Source organism: Taurulus bubalis (assembly GCF_910589615.1).
Source record: "Taurulus bubalis genome assembly, chromosome: 18".
Classification (NCBI taxonomy): Eukaryota; Metazoa; Chordata; class Actinopteri; order Perciformes; family Cottidae; genus Taurulus; species Taurulus bubalis.
Genome location: NC_136606.1, coordinates 11,158,136 through 11,176,329, shown reverse-complemented (window position 1 = coordinate 11,176,329; position 18,194 = coordinate 11,158,136). Strand labels below are relative to the sequence as shown.

The following is an 18,194-nucleotide window of genomic DNA, read 5'->3' as shown; positions in this document are numbered from 1 at the left end:
AGGAACGTGGTGAATTAATATATGTTTTCATAGGTACAGATCTCTGCAGTGTAATCTTTAGCATTTTCTGTGCAATGCGTTCCCTATTAAGGCACTAAACATAGAAAACCGTAACGGAGAAGAGAACCTGTCTGTTTTGCTTGCTGCTTAAAGTTTGTCTCATTAAAGGCCGATGGCAAGGTATTCTGATGCCAAAAGTGTGGGATTTATTTTTTTAAATGTGGATCCATTGCCAGAAAAAGTCAGTGATTCAGTCGCAGCGTTGGGTAACTGAGTGTGGTAGTCAGCAGACAGTCTAGCATCTGGCTCACATCTTCTCCTATTTGATCCATGCAGGAACAAACAGGAGGGGAAAGACAAATGTCTGTGGGGTAGAAGAGAAAATCTGTTTCCCAGCATCTGTCTGTCAATGTCATATGTCACAGGGATGAGTTTCTAAGAGACGGCTGTATCTATCCCTCATGGTCTGTTTTGTTTTCTTATGCCGTTGTGTAAGGAAGAGAGTGGGGTGAGGGGATGTGTGCGTCTGAAGCACAGAGAAGACATGGGAGTATATATTATCCCAAGGTCACTTATGTTTTCATTAGGTCTCTTTCTTTCAGTGTAGTCGAGCCCTGGATTAATGAAAGCGAGACCTTCTGAATATGAATTCTCTTCATCAGATGACTGACTATGTGGCGGAGTGACGGGCCATATTCACAATCCGTCACCTTAATGATGCTGCGGGGAAACGAAGGTTTCTATATGCCCATGTCCTTACCTATTATGATGAATAAGAGTGATCCGGAGTCATGTTGATGGAAAATCTTACCATTAAAAGGGCAGCTTGGCTCTGATCCATCAGCGCTCTAATCACCACCAAGACCAGTATTGATTCATTCAGAAAGTGCCCTGATGCGAAAAGATGGCAATAATATGAAATGTGCATTTATCAGCGTCTTAATGAATCTTATTTATGGTGAAGGGCCTGTGCATAATTTCTTACCATCCAAATCCACGTTTAAATCATGGATTCATCTCTGTTATCCTGCTGTCATAACCACAGCATTGTTCATTCTGAAATACTGAACGCACTCCGACGTGTTTATCATCTTATTCTATCAGTGACACAGCTGCTGTGAAACATTATATGGAAATTTAGCCCAAATGATTCAATCGTTGAAACAGGAAAATATTTTTGTTATCAAGAAATATATGACGTCAACCTTTTTCATGGACAATCCCCGACTCGCGTGTTATTATTGCAACACCTGATTCCAGTGACTCATACTGGACTCCTCCAGTCTGTCCACGGCGCTGCCAGCTTTCCTCCTGCTGCTGCGGTCCCGGGGGGGAGGTCGCCTGCATCCTGAGTTGGAATTTGGATAGGACTTTCCCTGTTTGAGCAAAGCGGAGCTTTCAGAAGCCGCCCACCTCCTCCCGGCCCTCATTTGGTTAGGATACTCACATCATGCACGCTGGAAGAACTTGGGGTACTTTGACTGCTGTGATGATGATGATGATGATGATGATGGTAATCAGTTACTGAGCTGGCCGTTACTGCTTTCTCTGTCGGAAACGGAGAGAAAGAGCGGGTCACCTGGGCTGCAGAACTTTCGGTACCCCAACCTTCGGTTGTATCGGCCTGTCTTGAATTTTACACCAATTGAAGCGTAAATAGGTTTTTGTTTTGTATTTATTTTTAAAGCTTTATATATTAGCCGAATGGAAACATTACTATTTGTTAAGGTGTCATTCGTAATGATGAACCCACATGGAATTATCACCAAACTTGGCTCGCTCGGTTCTACGGAGGATTTTTGGCATCTTCCAGATCGTAGATTTGATGTTTCGGCTGATATCTTTACTGTTTCGTTTCATATTGCTCTTATCAACCTTGTTTCCTGCCCCAGCAGGCAGCTGATCTCACTGAAAAGCTAATAAACCCGCTGTACGCTACCTGCCCAGCAAGCGGCAGACAGACACAGTTGGCGACTAGCTGGTGAACATAGTGGGTGCATCCCAAGTATCTTAATTGCATCCACGTTTCCCGTCACATGCATTTTTTCCTTGCGTCTCTCCATGCATCCCTGGTGGGAGGGACTAAGACTAGGAAACCATGCGAGGAGAGTGGAAACAAGGAAATATGTTTTAAGAGAAATGAGACGTCCCTTCCTCTGTAGCGTCACGTGAAGTGACATCTGTTTCTGATGACGGCGGCCGCTGATCGGTCGGCTTTAACAGCTGGAGAGACTTTTGACGGAGTTTGTGTCTGCGCACATACATCACTGTTCTTATACTAATAAAGACACATTATCATCTTTGCCAGAGGAGAGATGTTTTCTCTCTGTAGCCCGTTACCTGTTAAACAAACCGCATTGAGTATTTATACACAGTGTGTGGTATTTATACTGTGTTCTTTGTCCTGCTTATAAGTGCAGGACCCATTTCTACTGGCGAAATGCGTTTGTCTTATTTATTAATTATTTGAGTCTGTGTGTTTTTGATTGTGAGGTCATTATTAAATACCCCCAGAATATGATTTATGATTTCTCTTGAAACTGCTTTAATTTATTAGACTGGGAGGGAAATTGAAACGACAAAACTCATCAAACCCGATGATCTGGAATGATCAGCCTCGCGTGACTGAATAGAAATGATGACAACTGATGTAAAAAGTGTTTCTTGCTGACAAACGCTCCCTCTGACTTTAATTGTATCCATAATAAAAGTTATTGAGGGAAATAACAGATCATGAAAAGATAATTGTTCCAAATGGTGAATCAGAAAACAAATCAAATATGTAACTTGAGTTTAATCTGTGATCTGTTTTCACTCTGGTATGAAACTCCAGTGATGTTAAGAAAATCAGATGAGTTCGATCGGCTGCAGCGTCCAATCAAATAACCGATGAGCGATGAGGGGGATGTGTCGACCAGGGTCGGTTTTGGGCACGGGCGACCCGGGCAGCTGCCCGGGGCGGCACTTTTTCATGACACGTGGGGGGCGGCACGACCACTTAAAAAAAATAAAATAAAAAAAATCATCTGGGCCGTGAAGCGTTTTTCTGGTGTCTAACGTGTCGCTGTGGGGGGTTGGCAGGTTGGCACCCCCTGCGGCTGCTTGCTGGGGGGGGTGTGTGTGCGCGCGGGGGGATCCACTGTGGGCTATGGAGCCGTACTCTAATGCAGTGGTACCCAACCTTATTTGAGCCGGACCGGTTTTGTGTCAGACAATATTTTCACGGACCGGCCTTCACGGTGTAGACGAAAAATATGACGTAATACGACCGGCATAAATAGAATTATAAAGTGCATAAAGATACAACTCACCATGACGCTGCATTAGTGGAGCCCTGAGCTTGTTTCTCTGCTACGAGCCGGTCCGTCTCGGGGTGACGGGAGAAAAAGACCGAGCCCCTACGTCTGTTGTTTATGTCCAGTCTACTGACTCTACTCCGTACCTTAAACCTTTATATGCAATCTGTCACTTTATTAAAACCTGCTTCACAAAGACAGGATGTTGGAATAGAGGCAGGGTTTCAGAGCTTTTTTGGCGATCTCAGTAACTCTGCCTTGATTTCAATCCAGAACACAGAGTTGTAACGGACTTTTAAGTTTCACTTTTGGGGTAACGTAAGGAACTTCTTGACATGTGTCAAGATGTTACGTTTGAGGCTACGCACAGACGGATGTATCCGGTCTTTTTTCAAAATAAAATATTTTTCCGCCTTTTTTTTTTTTTTACCCGGCCGGGGGGGGGGATTGGGCGCTCGGAGGGGGGTCTCGCCCGGGGCGTAATTACATGTAGAACCGCCACTGGTGTCGACCGTTGAAACGCGTCCTGGAGGCCCGCTCTCGAGCATCCTTGCTCATGGCTCCTCCGAGATCGTTCCTCGCTCCTTGGTGCAGAAAAAAGAGCTTGGGGACGGCCGTCAATATGGCGCCGCAGAACCACTCCGGGTTCAAGCAAGGAGCGAGTAAATTACAAATAAGAGACTTTGGATGTACCCAATGTCCGCTAAAGAGACAGTTATCGCCCTCAGGAGTTGGTGGAGACCAAACTAGAGGTCAAAGGAGAATATTAAATGTTAGACTTAGCCACGCGACGAGGCCAGAGACGTGAAACCAAATGTATTTTAATGTTCTTCGGTGTCGTGTAAATAGTGTTTGCCAACACTTTGGCGATGTAAGTAGAAAATGTGTCAATATTGTGTTTTCAGTTTATCCACTCAGCTCAGAGTGACCAAAAAGTAAAATAATGGAGATTTGAAATAAATGAATCATCAGTTAGGGTTAAGGCTTTGAATATTGAAAGTGAGCAAAAATCCGATTTACAAATACAAAAATGTAATTAAGATTTTGCTTCTCAAACACTCTGTAGATGACTATTATTTGTCTTTATAATACGCAGCTTGTATGCATTTCCTCCCTATTAGTTTTATAATGTTACCAGAGGCCGTTGATATACAAGAGAACTTCATCTACAATGTCTTCTAGTGGCAGGAAACCGAATACTTTTCTATTCACAGATTTACTATCGTATAAACTATCATGCTCTTTTTTTGAGAAATACTGTATTTTTCAAGGAATGGCAGGTAACACCTACAACAATGTAAATGTAGCATTATATATGAATATCAATAGCATGAAATACTTGAGTGCTGAGCTTGGCTTTTAATATGGGATTCTAGATAAAATGTGCATAACTGTGTCCTTGTAAAATCAAGCCAATATGCCGTGGTGATGCTGTGTGTATGTGTATATGCTCATGTAAGAAATATAAGGAGACAGTTGCCATGGAAAGATAATAATGCTTGAAAGATGTCTACCCTTCTCACACAAAGAGCACACACGCATTCATAGACGCACATTCACAGGTGTACTTTGTCATCTACATCTCTAATTGGGCCAACCCGGCTCGCTGAAAAGGCAAATCTGCCCACGAGCGCTTTTCTATATTCAACATTTCCTCTCATCCTATCCTACGTGGACGTATCGGATATCCTCTGAGGTCCTCTTCACACACACAAGGTCGCCTTTTTTTTTTCTCGCTCGCTTGCTCCCACTCAAGTAAATTCTTTTTATACGGCCTACTGGCCTGTTGGGCCTTAGGATCTCAAATAGCCTCAACGGGACGCTGTGTGCTCTTTCCTCCACTCGGACATTCCACAGATAGGATTTCTCTTACTCTTATCCATCCCATCATCAAATCTGCTGTCCAAAAAAAAAAAAAAAAGAGCTGCCAAAGCCCACAAGGTGCATTTATTGCATTATGTTTATTTATTTATTTTTCAAAAATCATCATGGATCTTTGAAGATCAGCAAATCAGAGGCATTCACTCACAGTTCATAAGTTTCCATGGGCGACATGCCAGAACAAAGGACAATCCGTCCAAATTGTAAAAATGGGTGTAAACTCATAAAGCAGCGTTTTATAGAGGAGACTAGGGGGGTGGAGGAGGGGAATACAGGTCCAACATAAACAAATGCTTGGAATGATTTGTGCTCAACAGACTCGATGACAAAGAAGTCTGGTCTGTCCTTTCATCTTCTCTCCTCTGAGTGGAGTTTTGTGTTGTCTATCGCTGCGTGTCCTCCTCTTTTGCCTTGATGTATTGAATGTTAAAACGAACCCGAGACCACTATGTACAAAGCAGGTTACGTCAGTAGAAATACCTTTTGTGATTCTGCCTATCGGTATGTTTCGCAGGCAGAGTCGGGCGACTTCAGTGACCTTCCTCGGCAAGAAGTTGCTTCAGTTTTTTCATACAAATACACACCACGTGTACCTTTTCCCAGGACATTGCACCCTAGTTATCAAGGTAATTGTTGTCATGGCTCAATGGCTGCACTTTTCCATTTCTTCTGTGAAATTTCCAGATTCCACAGATACTCCGATAGTGGTTTGTGATCTTCTTTCAACTCTCCCTACAATTTTATTTCATCCCTTATGTGCAATTTTATCCTACATGCCCATTCTTCTCCTATATATGTGCAATGTGTGGGTGCAATGCAATTTCGTTTTGCTGTGCACTTGCTCTCAATAGAAAATGATAGTTCATCTTTAATCTTATGCATTGCCACCCAGGATGCTGATGCATAGAAGCATCATGCTGCACATTTAAGTCTTTCATACCGTTACAAAGAAATCTCTGAACAGGCCTTTTTCTGTCTGTATTTGTTTTCCTCTACAATTGGGCACTGCGGTGTTTGCATTTTTAATTGTGTTGAACTCTCTCCACCTCAGTTGAGAGTTTTTCCTACATAACGATCAATAATCGCTCTCCTGTGGTTGGATGTGTAACACAAAGATGTAATGAGGATTACAGAAATATCACAAATCTATTACAACTTTACACTTTGTTTACTTTGAATCTTCCCTTGCGTTAGACACACCGTTGGATAAGATGTCTCTTACAGTGGCATGCAACTGTTAGCGGACCCGTCTTCCTGCATCATTTTAAAACCTTTCGATGCAGGGAAAGTCAAAACAGAGTTTGTTCTGTGAAGTGATGCTGCACTTCTTCTTTGGTGGTCCTACCACTTGAGAGCCTACCAGGAAAACAGGGAAATCTAAGCAACTGTATTTTGCATCATGTAATTGGTTCGCTCTCAGCACAAGCAAACCACACTTCAGCTCAAAAATTCACAGAGTAAGGGTGTCAGTGTGCTGGTTTGTTTCAACGCCAGTGTTCGCACCTGACCTCGAATGATTCAAAGTAAAGAGAATTGCATCAAATTAACTAGAATGTCCACTTTCTTGATAAATAAACTAATTGGCTGATTCTTAAGTCGCAGAATATTGTATTTCCTATGTAAGCGGTTCCCAGAAGATTATACAAACACTATAGCAGTTGCATATTAGGATGTGCATTCTTCTCTGCTACACATTCAATCTGGACAACAGACAATTAAGAAGAAACATTTATCAGTCAGTAGATAATGTTGCCTGAGAGATGCCTGACGAAGGAAGATCAGAAAGGCTTGCTTAGAAACCAAGTCACAACAATTTGGCCAGAACAAATTCATGTTTTTCGAAAATGGTACAATAAATTTTCTTTCACAAAGCAATTCATTTTCATCTCTTAATGACAATGAACATAAAACAGCAGGTCACAGTGCAATATTCTTAATGAGGACAGCAGGGTTTGATTTTAGACTGATCCCCTGCCAGCCATTCCTCTCAGCCAGCCAAGTCTTAAAAGTTGGCACTAGAAGGGCATGAGGGTTAAGAAGTGTTTTTTATTTTTTTTTGCCATGTCACATAAATGCACACATGGTGTAATTGCTTTGCACTCACTGGCAAGTCTTCTATTACTTACTGATTTTCTGTGCTTAAGGAGTTAGAATTATTCACGCAATGCCTGTTTTCAGTCTTTTTTTGCTTTTATTACTGGCATTACATCAACCCTTTCCCCCCCAAATCTAAGCCTCTTTGCATACTTTCTTCTGTAGTGTGCTACCTGCCAGTTACAATGCTGTTAAGCTATCGTGTTTGGAAACAATACTTGATTTACATCTCTGACTCAGCAATAAAGTGTGACAGGAGAGTCGGGGTCAGTTTACATGGGGCCGTGACTTCCCATGAGCCAGGCATGGAAGGAGGGCCCGCTGATTACAGAGCTCGCACAAAGACGGCTTTAATCTCTTGTTCAAAATTGAAACCACAACAAACAGTAAAAACAATGAACACTGTCAGATTGGACAGTTTAATTAAGATAGGTTATGAAACCTCTGTTTTATAAACTACTTCTGTTAGCAATTCTTGATGAAAAGCTGTTGTCGGTCAAGGCAGTGATATGAGTAGTCTGTGTGAGACACCAGCTGCCCGCTGCACCGAGACACTGCAGTACGTTACACAGGGGGGATATGAGGTAAGAAAAGACATTGCTCCCATGACAGACTTAAATTAAAGAAGGTTTGGTGATATTAAACTATAAAACAAGAACTGCATGTACCCGGTTGAAAGCCTTGGATGGTGAGCCAACACACAAATTGACTTCACGTTGACACTTTTAGCATTTTGCACCCAACTGATGTAGTGTGTGTTGATAACGATGTCCATTTGAATGTAAAAAGTTTTTATACTGAGCCTCCGCCACAAGATTCACATCCCAACGCTCCAACACAGAAACCATTTATATTCTTCACCTTTACAGTGCATAAGTGTAACATCTCTGAGTCAGAGATGCCTCGGGGACATCTGACTGAAGAACTAGTTGTGGCTTCTCTGAGACCACCATAGGTCTCACACACACACACACACACACACACACACACACACACACACACACACACACACACACACACACACACACACACAGTCTCTCAGTATCACTTTAGACCTGTTTGTTTACACTTTTCAAACACATATTTACACTTACTCTCCCTCTTTCATAAACACCCTGAAGGTTAACATTGTTTTAAATTAGCCTACATATTTAAAACATTGAACTCTAGGTTTTGTTTGTTTATAGTTTTGTGACTTGTCACACACTCACAAGTCAAGTTGTGTGAGTGTGTGCACCGTTGACCAAGTGCCACTATAAAGGCTGTGCAAAAAACCTTTGCAGACTGAAAAAACGTGATACTGGCTAAAGGGCCACCGAAGGACACATATAATTTAGGCACACACTTGATTTAATTCCACTGATGTCGTATTCGAATGATCAAGCAAAAAATGTAAAACAACACTTACAATACAGTCATCAAATGTGATACTGATCCTTTCAATTTTGGCATCATGCTTAGAAATATGTTCCATTTGTTTCAGTCTCATTATTTCATTTTAAACATACAATTATTATTTTTTTTTTGTGAAGACTATGGATGAGTCATTTGTGGGCTGAAACAACCATACGTTGTCTTTGTGTGTTTCATGCTGCTTAATTAGCAATGACCTCAAATACATAATTTCATGCGAACCCACAGCTCTGCCATCGCAGTGAAGGTTTCTAACCTTTTGAGCACGATAACGTTAACTTGACCATATGGGCTGCTTTTTTTTCATTAGCAATTGCGTGAGGCAGAAGGGGAGGAAGGCAATCAATGATGGACACAGGGAATGAAGTACGGAAGTGGGTGGGAGAGAAAAAAACAAGTAAAAAGTCTTACAACAGATTGGAAGAAAGTGCAGCTGGTGGACAAGTGAGCCTGTCCAAGTTTTTGCATTCTTTTCTCCCCCAAATATCTGTCACCCTTCTAATCACAGCACAGCCCCGTAGCCCTTTACATGGCTCTGAGTCAGTTGTGTGCGTGTGTGTGTATAATTGTGGGTTAATCCATACTAAACTATTTGTGTAAAGACAAAGTGTCCAATCCATCATTCATGTCTTATTTGTCCGTGTTTGGCCCACTCTGTCCTGTCTGCTGTAGTTGAATACATGTGTTCCCATCCTTCAAGAAGCTTTTCACCGCTAGGGAGATGGTGTTTTCATTAAACTAGGATGCAGTAGAAAAGCACACATGTTTTTTTAAGTTGGTGTGGCATGACGAGCAAAAACAGAAAGGGGGGCTTGATTTTTTTGTTTTAAACGGCAGAGAGGAGTAAACCATCATAGCACAAGCAGGTAAGACATTATCAAAAGAACCCGACAGCACAGACCAACCGAAATGATTATATTATCACAGCAGCAGTCCAAGGCAGAGTCACAAAATATATTCAGAAATCAGCAATAAACTATCCTACTCTACTATAATAGCAAGAGCCCAACCATACAAAGATCACCCACATTTATATATTGTTGTGCTACATTATGAAATCCATAAGGCTCATATAGATCAAAAACAGTCTCTCATAGGGTAATGAGCATTTTATTTCATTACTAATGAGTAGTTACCACTTGTTGACTGGGATGATTACGGGAAGCGATATTTTCTAAACAAAATTTAATTGAATGCGTTCTCAAATGGCAGGTTTATGACTAAAAGGAAGTGCTGCATTTGGTTTTCATTTCTGCGGTCTGCACAAGTTTGCAAGCTAAAGCTCTTGAAATTTCCACTGCCTTCCCTGCACTACCATCTGCAACTGGTCACGGTCATGTGTTAAGTTATAGGCCAAATATTTTCAGTTAACTTCCAGTTTTTTTGACATTATACATATAGAATGGTGATATAATGTACCTGTCTCTTAGTGTAATATATATATTACTTGTGGGCTATGGAACAAAGTGGCTTTAATGTTCCAATGTACTATAGATGGTGGTTGAGAGGTAACACAGGCAGTGCAACAGTGTAAGTGTAACACAGGCAGTGCAACAGTGTAACACATGCAGTGAGGGATAATTAGCTTTTTCTACACAGGCAATCAGAAAGCAAATAGTTTTCCATGCCAGAGGAGGAAATAGCTTCCAGGCGAAATGTCACCCTGTCATTTAATAATTGCAACGCCATATCTCTCATTTCCCAGTATTTGACTGTGTGTGGGCTCAAAACCTCCGATGTCTCTGAATGGGTCTGTGTGTTCACACATGAGCCTTTGAACGATTAAAGATGAAACGGTAACCTTAACTAATGCTGGCCACATTAAAGAGACCTGCAGGGAAGCTTTGTTCCTCAAAGTCAAATTCATTACTCACTGCTAAACACAGATGAGTTATCATTTGATTGAGTTGTGGTATCAGTAATTTTTTTTCTTTTCCCTGAGTCACAGCAGATACACATACAAACATTCACATCATCACAAAGACACAGTGGTGTTTTTTTGGGTTATTTTTTTCTTTCCCTTTCAGTGGTCTCCACACCCTCCCCACAGGTGTCCTGGTCCAATTCCCTCTCTGTAATAATAATAATAACAAAAATAATAGTTGATAACACAGAACAGGCAGATATCCAGCCAACATGTGCTGATTTTTGTACTGGCCAGAGAGCGCTGACGTGATTTTCCTGCCTTTTTTTGTTTGCATGATTTTTGACGTGTGTGCGTGTGCTCGCCTGTGCTCTTGGCTGACTCGCTTGTGTGTAAGGCACTACTTTCCCACGTTGTGGAGTAGGGTCTCCCACAGGCCTCCCTCCATCTCTCTCTCTCAGTCTCCCTCTCAGTCTCCCTCCTCTCTCTCTCTCATTCCTCTCTCTCCTCCTCTCTGCACCTGTACTCGGCGCCCCAGCTGCTTCCATCTCGGCTCAGCGCTGTTGGCTGGAGCCCATGTTGCACTTGGCATGTCCTCTGAGACCCTGGGGCCACACTTGACGTGCGAGGGCCAGGCAGGCCCCCGCCCAGGGAAGGCTCCCGTGGCCAGGAGGAGCTGGGAGCAGACTGTTGTGAGGAGTGCTGTGGGCTGGAGAAAGACCTGCTGGAATTCTGGGAATAAAACTGCTGACTCATTGTTAGTCTTGCTGGGCAGGAGATTTAGGAAAGACATGAACGGAGGGAGAAGAAGAGGGGCGATATTCAGAGGAATCACAAATGTGTTGTGAGGAGTTATCTTGCAAGAGTTACTGTTGGTACAGAGGCGGTATTTCCTGTATTTTGATTTTAAGAAAATGTCATAAATGTGTTGGTTAAAAAGGAGAACTTAATCAAGTTCAATTTTATTTCCAGTTTATTTGCAACTTGGGTCATAGTTTCGGCCGTAGTCTCTATCGGTTGTGATAACACTGTACAGCTGAGACCTGGGAACATTAGGTTGACATTGTGGTTTTTCAGTGAAATGTCTCAACAACTGTGGATCTATTTCCATGATATTTAGTGCAGATATCCACGGTTCCCCAAAGATTAACCAACAATTTGGTTGAACCCCTGTTTTTTTCATATAAAGCCATCAGCAAGTCAAAGCTTTCACTTATCCAGTGAAATATTTTAACATCTTCGAATTTTGCACAGAAATTCATGGATCTGAGTGAATGAATACCAACGACTTTGTTGAACCTGTGACTTCTATTTTTAGCTCCACCATGACGTTCACATTTCTAGTTTTGAATGGAACTTCCCAACAGCTATTGGATGGATTGCAATACAATACATGTTCATCTGTTTTATTGGATGAATTGTAAGGTAACTTTGGTAATACCCTGACTTTCATATAGTGCCATCATCAGGTCAAACTTAAATTTGTCCAATACTTTGTTTAATGCCCAAATAAATGCAAAGCTAATGGCATTTCCATCAGCTTCAGCTGTACTTATAGTTGATTTAGCCTGCTTTTATGATGAAGTAAGATGGTGAACAATATACCTGCTTAACTTCATGATGCTAGTATTGACATATTGAGTATGCTATCACACTGGTGTGATAGCAAGTTAGCATTTTGGGCTAAACACTACTGTGTTTTAAGTACAGCCCCACAGGCCTGCTAGCATGGCTGTAGACACTTAGTCCCGGTATACTTTTAAGAACATTTTATCTCAGTCATTTCAAATTTTAGCATACACTTTATACAGGGAAGTGTTTACAGGAAGGGCTTGTTTGCCTGTTGTTGAATCTCGCCCTACAATTTGAGACCTTTTTATTTAATCACGTGTATGTGTGCAGTGTTGAAAGAAACCGTGAAAGTTTCCAGTGCACACAAGTTTTCCTGTCCTCTTGGGTTTTCTAACTTCTTGGGTTCCCCAAATTCCAATCAAGTATTAAATCTCACATCTCACTGCTGCTGCATTGCCAAGTAGGATGTTTTGCTACGGCTGAAAATTAACAGAAATGCGATTGCCACATTTGTGAAAGGCTTGTTTTGATTAACTCCACCACATTCAGAAACTACTCGGTCTTTACAAGCTCAATGATTTGGCCAAACATGAAAATATTGAGCGCATTTGGCACCGGACTCTAGTCAAGACCCAGTATTATGAATCTCATCTGCAGCAATCCATGTGTGTCTACCACATATGGTGGCTGTATGTCCTTGTGAATATAAGTGTATACTGGCAGAGAAGAAAGAGGACAGGGAGACGGATATTAAAAGGTTTGGATTCCTCTCCTCTCTTGTTAGCTTTCCCACTATTTCTCATTCCTTGTCCTCGATCTGGCAGACATTCTCAGCCCTTCTCACCCTGACCCAGGAGGGGGTATCACACACGCGGACTCGCAGACCTCTAAATCTGCTCGTTGACAGCTCAGTCCCGCTCTGTCAAGACCCGAAGAAAGAGAGGAAAATCTATGTTCGGGGCCAGAAGAAAGAGGAGAGGATATATGTCCCTGTGCTTTGTTTGCCATCCCTGTGCTGAGATTCAATAGCAAGACATCAGTCAAGTGGTTAGCCAGCAGGCCATTGTGTAGTAATTGACCCTGATGAAGTGGTGGGACTTTAATTTGGGAACGGTGTAAACGGTGTGAATTGATTGCTTGGCTCATAATGTCTGAGCTACTCCTGTTTCTTGTTTTTCATATATTTATGGATACATGTTGTTTTCTGTTTTGCTCTTTCCAGGTATCATTATCCTGTTCCTAAGATCTTCTATGTGCAGCTGTCTGTGGGGAGTCATGAGTTTGTTGGTGAGGGACGCACCCGCCAAGCAGCCAGACACAATGCTGCCATGAAGGCCTTGCAATCCCTGCGCAATGAACCCATCCCGGAACGGCCACCGCAGGTAAATGCACACACAAGCACTTAAAAAACAGAACGGCTTACACTAGCAGTGCGTACCATCAGTTGTTTAACTGTGAGTGCTTATTGTCTCCCCCTCTGAGAATCCCTGCCGACATCTTCAACTCAGGCCCATTACTTTTAAAGCTTAAATGGACTTATTAAATAGACCATATTAATCCAATGAAAGATGGAAGATTTTATTTCTCGCTGGGTTAAACTAAACCATAGTTTTTCACCTCTACCCTGTATTGTACTAGTTACATTTTGCAGCTTGTTAGTTTTGGCACTACTGCAATGCCCTTTAGGTGTTTTTGTTTTTAGATACAATAAATAATGTGTTATTGCTGCTGTGCCAAGTTGCTGTAATTTCATTGCATTAATACTATAAAATGAAAAGAAATCATATATAAATCATGACTTTTTATTATTACTGCATGTTTGACCCGCTAAAAGAAAAGGTCTGCGTTACACTCTGTTTCCTATTGTCTATAAATCCTGTGAATAGACTAAAACCAACCATGCTCTCCAACTGTGCTGCTCGTCAATCTGTGCGACTCATTCATACGTACTGAAGAGGATGTTACATAATGTGTTGCATTAAAAAAAAAAAAACAGAAGGCCAGTAATTTAATCAAACAGCTCGGCTGTGCAGGTTTTAGCATTAGTCACTGGAATACATAGTGCTTTTATTTAGGATTACTTTCAGCGGAGGATTGATCCAGATTTTAGTATTGGCAGCAGCAGGACGATGTATATGGGATAATATGTGCACATGTATACTGCAGCTGATCAGTATCATTGGTAGTAGAAATCCAAGATGACACCAATTAGCAATAACAAAATGCATTTGGCCTATGAAAAGTTAAAAAAGCGGTCAAAAATGCCTGCCCTCAAATATATTCAATTTACACATAAGACAAAAAAGACTCAAAATCCACACGTTTGAGATGCTGTAACCAGGACATTTGTGATTATTTTTTCGTTGAAAATTGCTTAAATTTGTTGCTCCTCAATTGACAGAAAATTAATCGGAGCAAATATATTGACGTTGTAGATTTTTAATACATGCTTAGTTGTGCTGTCTGCACGCATTTCAATCTTATGAAACCTCTCGTCCCCCCACTGCTTCAACCTTGGTTGGCTGTTGATCTGCTTGACTCCCCCCCCCCCCCCCCGCACTTGAACACTCTTGCTTTAATGAAAACTCAACGGATTTGTGCTGCTGACCTGTTGATTTTGTCCCCGTAGAGGCTCTAATAAGAGTGTTACACAGTGTTTTTTGCAGATACTAAGATGAATGCGTAACCACCTTTCATCCGATTGAATTCAAATCCACTTCATCTCTAATTATTCTAATGTTTAATTTAAGCCTGGACAGTCTCCATGGTTCAGTTTGCACCTGGCAGGAGTGTAGTTTCTCTTTTTTCACTTTGTCCTTTTCCTTTCTGCCTATACTCTTTATGTCATTCTACCACTCCAGAGTTTCCCCTTAGGCATAGCTGTTAACTGTTGTTATCATCTCCCACCGGAAATCAAATTACCCCTATCCTCACCGTCTGGCATCGCTGATGGTTATTCAAAACGCTTTGGCTCCTCTCACTTGCCTGACTCGCTGTCTTGTGGCGTCGGCCTCCATAAATGTGCTCTTTGTTTGCTGCTGCTTCTGAGTCTTGCTTTACAAATTGAGGCACATTGTGTCTCCGGTACATGTCTGTCACTCGGTCTCCATGCGAGTGTGTGTGTGTGTGTGTGTGTGTGTGTGCTCTTGCATGTGTAAATGTGTGGATGCCCTCAGGCTAAAGGTTTTCTCTTCAACTATTGTCTGTCAAACCTTTTATTTTGAGGAAGGCCACAGGTAAATATCAGTGACAATCTAATTGTGTTGTGTTTTATACACAAGTAGAGCAACTATATGTAACCATAGGAAACACAAAGACCTCATCCAATTTAACAGGGCTTCAGGCAATAAAGATTATATAATACAACTGCTGACTTAACTCGTAAATCCCTGCCAGTTGGTTTAGATGCTGACAATATTAATACAATCTGCTGCTAAACAAGTGGGCTTCTTGTCTTTAAAAAAAAGCAGGTTGTTTACTTCACAATCACTGGCTTGAACAGGGAATCATGTGTGGAAATCTTTTCCAGGAGAAAAGTTGCACATGGTTGGTGTGAAGGAAGATTTAATTAGATCTGTGAAATGATCGCCTTTCATGATAAAACAGTGACTTCTTTTCAGAATGAAGTCATTCTGGCTATTGGGAGCCTCTTCTTCTCAACCTTTTGATGTGGAATCCTTTCTCCCCATTACGAAATCAATTGCCCGTGAGCATACATGTGAATGTGAAGCATTTTGCTCTTCCACAAACACTGTTCATTCAAACAGCTCCTTCGCCGTGAGAGTTAATGTCTCAAAACAAGTGGTGAACTTGCACACTGTATCTTCTCTTGTTTACACGTTTCCCAGGACTCCCTGTCCAGTACATCCATAAGTAGAGGCAGCACCAAAGTCAGATTTAGCCCTCTATTTGTCTTTGTCACAGGAAGGTCTCTGATCTACTTGGTCATTCCGGCTAATACACACCCACAGACAGATGCAGACGCTTAGACCCTGTGGCTTGTTAATGCAGCCTTGAGAGGGGATTCACATTATTATTCACACACACTAAGATTGCTTGGAGAAAATGGCAGGGGGATTTGTAACCATGAACACCATGAATACATATTGGAATTTTTATGAAACACATTTTGGCCTTGTGCATACATTACAAATTGCAGAACATGTATGTCTGAAAACACACACACACACAACGACGCGCCTCTCACCGGTGTGAGGTCTTTCGCCAGATGCGGTAGGTGCATTCTACCACGTGACTGTTTTCTATGAAATCCAAGAGATCTCACAGTATGAATCATGCGTCATATCAGATCGCACAATGAGGCAGGCGAAAGGAAGAAGCCCAAAGGGAAAGAGAGCAGACATTCATACGTAATCAGACAAAGAGCTGGACATGAGACGATAAAGATCGAGACAGCACTCTGCATTCCCAGAGACAATTGGCACCAAAAAGCCTCTTGTTGTATGGCTTAAGATATCATCTCTATAGGGTGAACTACATTTCTTGATCAGTGGAAGGGACCAATAGCGCTTTTATTCAGCGGTAAATAAAGCCGTCATTCTTGTAGCGCCTGTCTTCTCCATATTTCAACAACCTAAAACTCTCTGAAGGCTCCACCTGGGGTCATCTGGTATTAATTACTTCATAGTATAATGGGCAGCAAATGTTTATGGATTTAGAAATTGTTGATCTGTCTGGATATAAAAAAACGAATACAAATTGTGGTTATCCCACTGAAATCTGCTGGTGTTTTCTCCAGTGGATCAATCATGTTTCATGCCTGATGAACACAATAATTTGGGCCTTGTGTTCTTTTGGGTTTTTCTCTTACATGGAGAGGTTGTTCTTAATGTTCATAAATAATAAGTTTGCTATCAAGAACAGAGAATGAATAACCACAAAATATAATATTTAATGGATCCCCCTTCAAGAGGCCTTCCTGTGTAGACAGAGGACCACCAGTCATGTCCTGGAATACTGAATCCCATATCAGATCAGGATCATAGCCAGAAAACAAACAGCTTCTCGTTGCAGCAGCTTGGCAGACATCCACTCTGTGTGTGTCATCCTTGGTTTGATATGTGCCACAGTTTTGGGGCCATAGTTTGGTGTTTTCTGGTACATAACATCTGAAAAATATATATATACATTTTCCATTAATTATGAAAAACCTCAACATTAATCATAAAAAGTGCTTTAAAAGTTAAAGAACTCAGACATTTGCAGTAAGTCAGCTAAAAGAAAAACAAAAGACAATATATGATCATTGCTTCAACTTAACAACAGCATATCTTCATGAAGGAACATTATAGCAGACTTTACACACTTTGTGTTCACGCCGACTGAATATGGTTTCATATCTGTTCCATATAACTCTAATGGGTTTTTTTGTATTGCTATTGGGAGAACACCTTGCACCTACATCTGTTTAAGCCCAATACCACTTCAGATGATGCCATTTAAAATGAGTGACATCTTTAATGTGGCTATTCTGACAGTCATAATGTTACCTAGCATTTAGTAGCCTGGACATTATCCACGTTTATTTGTGATCTAATCATCTTTTCTTTTTTCAGTCTTGCTCTAATTTGGTGGGAGGTTATAAGGCTTCTAAACAGGGATATAAATAATGTGAACTCTTTCAGAGTTGGTTTTCTTTCTACCAGTCAACAGAAAAAGCTTTCCCAGTGAAATTTATAAATATACTGAACAGTTCATGCATTATAGATACTATTATAGATACAGCAACACTCAGTTTGTCCTCCTTAACCATTTTGACGTGATTTTTTTTTTTCAAGAGCCCAGAGGAAAAAGCAGAGACTGAGGAAGGCACTGATGCCAGCAAATCAGAGATCAGCCTGGTCTACGAAATTGCCCTGAAGAGGAACTTGTCTGTCAACTTTGAGGTGAGGAAAAAAATAACAAATATGGCCATGTGATGCAATTATTCTGAGGATAAGGCCATGCAGAATTCCTCAGTAGTCATGGTTTACAGTAAGTATGACAACAATGAAACGGACGGAGTCACACTGATAATACTCAAACCCTATGATAAGGGAAAAGAATCTATGCAA

The 18,194-nt window shown here is 41.3% G+C and overlaps 1 protein-coding gene across 2 annotated transcripts in view; it reads left to right on the top strand.

Annotated features, from left to right (window-relative positions):
* Window positions 1-18,194, top strand: part of stau2 (staufen double-stranded RNA binding protein 2) — an 80,356-nt gene that overhangs the window by 6,202 nt on the left and 55,960 nt on the right. For both annotated transcript variants that reach the window (XM_079234005.1, XM_079234006.1), the window contains exons 6-7: window positions 13,343-13,502; window positions 17,919-18,026. In XM_079234005.1, coding sequence (XP_079090131.1) covers window positions 13,343-13,502; window positions 17,919-18,026 — 268 coding nt within the window. The remainder of the gene's footprint in view (window positions 1-13,342; window positions 13,503-17,918; window positions 18,027-18,194) is intronic.